The sequence below is a fragment of the Aethalodelphis obliquidens genome, unplaced genomic scaffold (genome assembly GCF_003676395.1).
Source record: "Aethalodelphis obliquidens isolate GAN/ISIS:26980383/991018 unplaced genomic scaffold, ASM367639v1 scaffold43, whole genome shotgun sequence".
Lineage (NCBI taxonomy): Eukaryota > Metazoa > Chordata > Mammalia > Artiodactyla > Delphinidae > Aethalodelphis > Aethalodelphis obliquidens.
In genome coordinates, this window is record NW_020837987.1 from 11,402,912 (window position 1) to 11,410,984 (window position 8,073).

An 8,073-nucleotide genomic window follows, 5' to 3' on the forward strand; every position below is an offset into this window, starting at 1 on the left:
GGGGGGGGCATGTGGGAATCTCAGGGGCTTCTATTTTAAACAGGGCAGTCAGGGGGGGTCCTTCTAAGAAGGTGACATTTGAGTCAAAACTTGAAAGAGGTGAGAGAGGGAGCTTTGTGGCTATTGAGGGAAGAGTAGTCCAGGCAGAGGGAACAGGTGCAGAGGTACTGAGGTTGGAATGTGTCTGACGCGTTAAGGAGAAGCGAGGGGCAAGGAGGAAAGTGGGAGGGGATGAGGTCAGAGAGGGAAAGGGCAGACCATGTGGGCCTCGGGGGCCACAGGGAGGACTTTGGCTTTTGCCCTAAGTGAGCTGGGAGCCATGGAGGGTTCTAAGCAGAGGTGGGACACAACCCGACGTACAATGTGGATTGAGCACAAATCACAACCAGGGACATGCACACCTCTCAGTTCCATTCCCGGGTACTCCCACCAGCTCCTCACCCCGCTCTCACCCACCTCTGAACCTACTCCCCTCTGGGCATGTGCAGGACCCCAGGGATGAGTGAATGAGGCCCTAGGCTGGGCAGGGATTTGGAGGACCTCAGTGAGGAGGGGTTCCACCCAGTCCCCTAGGCCCCTTCATGTTGATCGCTCTCTATCCTCCCCCTGACCATATCCTCCCACCTCTTCCTTCCTGCGCCCCCCCGTCCCCCTAAACGGCCCAGACATGGCCATCACCCCCCCACCCCCTCTGCTTCCCGAACACTGAGTCATGGGCTGAAAGGAACTGCAGGATGGGGTGGGGGCACTCCCCTGTCCTGGCCCCGGCCCCACCCAGCCCACTGCCTCTCTCACCTGCAGCTCCTGGAACAGCAGGTCGGTCAGGATGCGGTGGCAGAGTCGGGTCACTCGGTCCAGAGCGCTGGCTGCAGCTTCCCGGGCCGGCTCACTCTCAGGGGGTCCCACCCGGGCCAGGCGCTCCGCCAGAGCCCTGTGGGGATCAGTGGAACCAAAAGTCAAGGAGCCTCAACATCTCAGCCCAACTGCCTGGACCTGTCTCCCATGAGACGGACCCTATTTTGTGGGGCACAGGGGCGACAGGTCAGATGGGGAGCTGGGGGAAGTCAGGGGCTCTGGGGGGGCCTGGGGGCTGAGAAATATCAGGGGATGTCTGGAGGGTTGGGGGTTGGGGGGCTCTGTGGAATGGCTGGGCGTCTGGGGGATGGAGTGAGGAGGAAGGGGTCTATTTCTCTCGCTACTTTCTGGGTGAGAGTGGGGATGCTTCCATCCTAAAAGTCTGTGCTTCTAAAGGGCTGTAATTCTAAAATTCGACCCTTCTCATTTTCTGTCATTGTAACAGTTGATGACCCTCTCCATCACTGAAAGGAGAATAAATTGGTTTAGAGGGCAACTGGGCACTTTCTGCCCACATCCCAGCAGATCCCCTTCTGAGAATGTATCCCTGGTCCCCACACTTGTGGGAGTTGACAGATGTGCCAGGTTTTTCTCTACAAAAGAGTGGAGGCAACTGTCCATCCACTGGGGACAGATGAAATGAATGATGGCACGTCCAAGCGGTGGAAGACAGTTCAGCTATAAAAGATATAAAAGAAGCTGGTGGGAACTCTTCAGGCACTAACAGAAAGATTTCCAAGGTGTTAAGTGGAAAAAGACAGAGTGTGTTCAATATTCTACCATTTGTATTTTTTTAAAGGAAAAGTAATAGATTTACTTGTATATTATGAAATATGCATATGCATGGCTATCTATGCATATGCATGAAGTGTGTCTATGCATATATACACTTATTTACACATATTTACTGGTAAATGTATCAAATACCCCTGGAAAGATATGTGAGGCATTAGCGATAACTGGAGGGAAGGAGTGGGGGAGGGAGGCTTTTCACTGCGTGCCTTATTGTATCTTGAATGCATTCCTAATTTTAAAAATTCAAGTAAAAATAAGTTAATAAAAAGGTAAAGTAATATAACTGAACTGCTTTGCTGTACAGCAGAAATCAACACAACATGATAAATGAACTATACGAGGAAAGTATTATAAGAAAAAAATGTTTAAAAACACGTAATCCGTAGAGTCTGGCTTCTAGGTTCCTGTAATTCTAACACTCCCAGGTTCTGATTACTCTATAATTCTAGTGCTCTGTGATGCTATGGTTCTTTCTAGGACTTCCAGGTTTTATGCTTCTAAGGTCCCCTGGATATGCCTCTCGGGGCTAGCTCTGCGATCCCCACCCAGGATCCAGGCACCCCAGTTCAGCTTGTCACCCAGGACTGGCCTTCTCGCCCACATACTGTGGGTGCTCTCACCTCAGGGGGGGCCCACAATTGACCAGGGAGATGGTCCTGCTGATATAGGTGTCGGGTAGCAGCTCCCGGACTCCTGGGTTCTCATGGAATCGTTCCACGCGCTGCTGGAAGCTAGTGAGAGGAGAAGGGGAGGACGGTAGACCGATGGAGCAGCGCTGGATAAGGGTCCCTGGCTGGGCACTCAGCCCAGCAAAGCCTGTGATCCCCACAGAGGCGCCCCTGCCCGTCCTGACCGGATTCACTTTCAGCTCTCCTCTCTCTGCTGGCTCCCGGGTCCAGATGCCCCACCGCCACCCCAGCCCTGCGCCCTTCCCCCCAGCCCTCCATACCTCTGCAGGAATTCTGCCAGCCCCCCCAAGCAGCAGTGGGCCATCCGCTCCCCAAACTCCTGGCTGATGCGGGGCGCTCGCTCTGTGTGCTCTTCCAGCAGCTGCGTGGTCCAGGGGGATGAGAAGTGATGAGGAGGCGAGGTCCCACTTTCCCACTGGTCACCATCCAGCTGATTGTCCTTCCTCTTCCCCGCCCCCTACCTCACACACATCCTGTGCCAGGCTGCTGGACCGGTCCTCCGCACCTGCCCAGTGCCCCGCGTCCTCCTGCAGCACTCGAAGCAGCGCTGCCCGTGTCTGAGCCTGGAGTGGGGAAGTGGGGGCAGAGGCAGGAGTCAGAGTCCCTGGGAGCCTCTCCCTCCCTTTCTCACACCACGATTCCCCCCTCTTCCCCGCCGTCCTGCCCCTTAGCCCCCCTGCAGCTCTGGATTCTACCTATGAGCTCATCAAGGTGACGCTGGGGAGAGAGCCTAGACCAGAAAACTTCCCCAGCCCCTTCCATTCCTAAGTCTACAATCTGGCATTTGATACTGAGTCTGTGGTTTTAAGCCTCCTCCATCTAATAGCCACAGGGTTTAAGGGCTTATTCTCTCATTATCTGATGATTCTAAGACTCTGCTCTCAGGTCTGCAAGACAATTCTTTCACGACTTCCAAATTCTGTGATTCAAGAATTCCAAGTGTCTAGGATTCTAAGGTTTACACATCTCTTGATTCTCTGGTCCTATGTTGTCTTCAATTCAGTGAGTCTGAGAACGTAGACTTGTTCGGTCCTGAGATTCAAAGCTCTCAAGTTGCAAAGATACTGATTTCTGTGGCTGGGGCAGGACTGGCTTTTAGACCAGAAACACTCCTGTGGCTGGGATGGCTGTTTACAGCTTGGACCATCCTGCTCAGCGGTGCCTGTGCCCGGCCAGTTATTAACCGTGTTTGCCATCAGCCCTGCTTATATGCAGAGATGCTTTGATGCCCTCCTTCTGTGAGTCTTTGAGTCTGCGAGCTGAGGTTCTGTGACTGACTCTCTCTGGCTGTAAGATTTGAAGTGTCTGAATGTATTGAACCTTCACTGAGTGTCTCCACGCCCGGCCGAGTTAGATACACTGAACATAAGACAGAAGTGATCAGTATGGGCTTACATTTCTATGTCTGTTGGACGGAACTCGGAAGTCCACAAAGGGCAAGCGGAGATGGAGATAGGGAAAGGGGGCGGAGAGAGGCCCCCAAGCTCAGTGTGACCCCCCATCCCTCTGCAGAGCGCCTCCGGCTCCCTGATCAGCAAAGCCAAGTTCCAGGTACCTTAACGTCCGTGACACATTCATCCTCCAAGCCACGAACGGTGCCAGGGGACAGAAGGGGCTCCAGCTCCCCATTTTCCAGGGCGACCATGTCCACCAGACCTAGGACCTCTCTGGGGGTGGGGGTAAGAAACAGGGGGGGTGGTCTGTGAGAGGTGGGGCTGGGGAGCTGAACCCCTCCCCACCTCCATCCCTTCACAGCCTGTGTGTTTGTGACCTGGGCCTCTCCCTTCCTCTCTCGGGGCCAGCTTTGCTCATCCCTCAAAGGAAGTCTCTGGAATTATTGCTCCCCTGGCTCCAGTTCCCTGAGTCAGCTCCCTGATGGATGGTGTCCGGGCAAGACTCGTAGGGGTCAAGTCCAGGCTCTGTGACCTGGCACGCAAGGTCTCACCCGCCAAAGCTTCACCAGACAGAAGCTCCCTTCCACCTCCGCCCCTAGTCCCTACGTCGTCACCTAGCCTTGGAGGCCTCGCCACTCCAGCCCTCACTCCCAGCCTCTACCCTCTTGCATGCCCAGGCCTGTGCCGTGCCAGCGCTGTCCCCACACCTCCCCACCACCCCTGCACACACCAGGCCTTTGCTCATGGCATCGTCTCAGCCAGAATCCCCATCTCCCTGCAAATCAGACTTAACTCATGTCTCACCATTCCAGGCTCCCTATTCCGCCTCCATCTCTCATGGATGGCATGTGAGTGTCATGAACATATATTCCCAAATGGGATATTTACCAACAGGTCAGTGTTGCTAACTGTGGCCTTCCCATTCTTCTGGTGACAGCATCTTGATTTCGATGAGGGGCCACCCACTCCCTCACCCTCCAATGTGTGGTTTGGGTGTGGCTAACTCCCTTTTCCCTGGAGCCTGTAGGGACCCAGTCATAGCTGATCACCGTACCCCATCCCCCAGCCACAAGAATGGAAATATTTTAAGATCCAAAGGCTCGATGGTTATAGGAGTCTAGGACTGGGAGGGTCAATGGTACTCAGGTTCTAGATGCTAAGATTATAGAGTTCAAGGGACCAAAAGTGCTACCATCCTAAAACTGAAAGGACCGACAAGTGTCAGAGTTCTAGGATCCAAAGGGGGGATGAAGCTAAGATTTAGGATTCGAAGGCTCGTTGGCGCTAACGTTCCAGGGTTGAAATTGTCATCAGTTCTAAAGTTCTAAGATTGGAAGAGTCATCGGCGCTTGTGCCCTAGGGTCTAAGGCGAAAGCAGTGTAAGGGTTCTAGGATTCCAAGGGTCAACAGTGCCAAGATTGTAGGATGAGAAGGGTCATTGGTGTTAAGTTTCTAGGACTGGAAGGGTGGGCAGTGCTAAGATTCTAAGAGTGTACTGTTGATGATTCTAAAGGTTCTTGGACTGGAAGGGTCAACAATGCTAAGATTCTAGGACCGGAAGGATGGCGGGTGGTAAGGTTCTAGGATCAGAAGGATCCCAGTTGCTGAGGTTCTAGCGCGGGAAGCGTGGAGAGCGCTAAGATTCTCGGGTTGTAATTGTCACCAGTGCTGAGCCTGGAAGGGTCAACGATATTAAGGTTCTAGGAATGAAGGTCCAGGAGGGTCCTTAGGTTCTGAAGGGGCCGGGGCTGGAAGGAGTGGGGGAAAGCGAGGGTTCTACTCTACCTTGGGGCAGCCGATCCCTAGGCCCCCGCTTACCTGGGGTACACCTGGTTATGCCAGTGCAGCAGCGCGTAGCGGTCGGCCAGCGGCAGCCTCCGGCGGGCGGCGGCCCCGATCCACTCGGCCAGCGCGCCGTGGTAGCCGCGCAGGTAGACGCCAAAGGCGCCCAGGCCGGCGGGGTAGGAGGGCGCCAGGCGGCCCCGCACCACGCCCATATCCTCCAGCAGCCGCCCCCGCAGCGCCTCCAGCTGCCCGGCCAGGCCCCCGGGCGCCCCTGGCGCCGCAGCCTCCAGGCGCTCCCGGGCCGCACGCGCCACCGCCTCCGCCCAGCGGGCGCGCAGCTTGCGGGCCGCCTCGGGTCCCCGGCGCCCGTCCGCCGCCTCCTCCTGCACCAGCACCTGACCCAGCTGCGCCACGGCGCCCGGCCCGGCGCCTGCGCCCGGCCCGGGGCCCGCCAGCGTCTCGCGCACCAGCGCCCACAGCTCGCGCTGCAGGGCCTCGTACAGCAGAGCCACGTCCCGGGCCCGGCGGCCCGCGCCCTCAGCCTTGGGCGGCCCGGGCGCGCCGCCCCCCGACGACGCCAGCTCTTCGGCCTCCAGCTCCAAGATGTGCTCGTCGGCCCGTGCGAGCTCGCGCTGCTGAATCAAGCTCAGGATCTCCAGCACTGTGGGCGCAAAGCGGGAGCTCAGGGGCTGGGAAACCGGGCGGACGGCGGGGAGAAGGCGAGGGGAAGAGGGTCGGGGGAGGGTAAAGGTGGGGGGCAGAGAGGGATGTGGGGGCATTTCAGGAGAAGGGGAAGAGAGAAGGCTGTCAGGTGAGGGGCCTAGGAGAAGGGAGGGGGCGGAGAGGGAGGAGGGAGCAAGGGGGAGGGGACAGGAGGCGGTCAGGGAAGGGAGGAGAGGGTTTGGCGATGGGAGAAGGCGTCTGGATATAAGGAGGTCAAAGATGAAAGGGTGTCTGATTCCGAAGAGGGTAAGATGAGAGGAGGAGTCAGAGGAAGTGGGGTTAAGGGAATGAGGGAGAAGGAAAGGCTTAGGTCTTGGGGTAAGGGGTCAGGGCTACGAAGAGAGTATCGGGGTAGGTGAGGCTGTGGGGAGGAGTTAGGGGAGTTGAGGGCGGATGGGATAGAAAAAGGGCATCAGGGTCAAAAAAAGGCATCAGAGGAAGTGGGGCGGCCAAGGGAGGACAGTCGGAGCCAGGGAAGGGGGAGAGGGATGGAGAGAGCCAGTGGACTGGGGGGCAGGGTGGGGGCCTGGAGGTGGGAAGAGGGTATGAAGACCAGAGATGGGTCTTTCGGGGGTGGGGACAACTATAGGGGTGACCTGGCTCTCCGATTATTTCACACTCCCCCAGGAGAGGGGAGTCATGGGCTCGGGAGGCCCCTGAGTGAAGGCAGAGGGTCCCAGTGGCCCAGGGTTACCCCCAACACCTCCAGCCCCCTCCGCTTCCTCCCTGGCAGAGAAACTATTTCCTGGCCAGTGCTATTTCTGCCCATCCGTTTCCAGAAGGCGGGGGCTTGAGTCACTCCCTTCTCACCTCCCTGTGGTGCCCTCCCAGTCCCTAGGGAGCAGGGGCTGAAATAGCTTCTGGCGCAGGATGTGGAGGGCATCAGGCATCAGGTTGAAGGAAGGGCTCTCCAGTGATGGGGCAGCGAGGGCTGTCCATGGGGGGAGGGTAGGAGTGGGGATGGGGGTGGGGGGATAGAGGCAGGGTCGGGGACAGGGTTGAAGAAAGGTGGGGATTGGGCAGGGCTGGGGCTGGAGAAGCGGATGGGGATGAAGGTGGAGGCTAGGATGAGGGAGTTTAGGGTTAGGGTGAGGTTGGGGCTGAAATCGGAAGAGGGGGATGGGAAGGGAATTGAGAATGTCATCTGGAGTTTGGGGTAGGGATGGGCTTGGAGGTGAGTTTAGGTGAAAGTTGAGGATGGAAAGAAGGTAGAGATGGAGGCGAGTTTGAAGAAGTCTGGACGTGAGTTGGGGTTGAGAGGAATGCAGACAGTTGAAGTTGGAGGTTGGAAATGGGGGGGTTAGGATTGAGACGGGATGGGTGTGGAGATGGGGTTAAGAGGTTGAGTTTGGGGTTAAGGTTGAAAATGGGGGCTGGGAGTGCGACTAGGACTGAATGAGGAAGTTGGGGAGGTGAATGGGGTTGAAGGGGGATGCTGAGATGGACCTGGGGTTCGGGGGTGGGAGTGAGACTGAAGAGGGGAAAGGGTTGAAGTTGCACACGGGGATGGGATTGAGGATGGGATGAGAGTAGAGGAATGAGCTATGGCATGGGACTGGACCAGTTGGCGCTTGTCATGGTGTTGGGCATAGCAGTGAGGTTAAAGATGGCATTTGGGGCTTCCCTGGTGGCGCAGTGGTTGAGAGTCCGCCTGCCGATGCAGGGGACGTGGGTTCGTGCCCCGGTCCGGGAAGATCCCACATGCCGCGGAGCGGTTGCGCGTGAGCCATGGCCGCTGAGCCTGCGCGTCCGGAGCCTGTGCTCCGCAACAGGAGAGGCCACAGCAGTGAGAGGCCCGAGTACCGCAAAAAAAAAAAAAAAAAAAAAAAAAA

General features: G+C 57.0%; 1 protein-coding gene across 1 annotated transcript in view; it reads right to left on the minus strand.

Annotated features, from left to right (window-relative positions):
- The window catches only part of EXOC3L2 (exocyst complex component 3 like 2), a 20,435-nt gene that overhangs the window by 6,694 nt on the left and 5,668 nt on the right, over nt 1–8,073 (minus strand). Inside the window, exons 3-8 of the mRNA XM_027079841.1 lie at nt 5,552–6,179; nt 3,895–4,006; nt 2,801–2,902; nt 2,600–2,700; nt 2,271–2,381; nt 796–931 (exon numbers count right to left, since the gene is read on the minus strand). Of these exons, the coding sequence (XP_026935642.1) occupies nt 796–931; nt 2,271–2,381; nt 2,600–2,700; nt 2,801–2,902; nt 3,895–4,006; nt 5,552–6,179 (1,190 nt within the window). The remainder of the gene's footprint in view (nt 1–795; nt 932–2,270; nt 2,382–2,599; nt 2,701–2,800; nt 2,903–3,894; nt 4,007–5,551; nt 6,180–8,073) is intronic.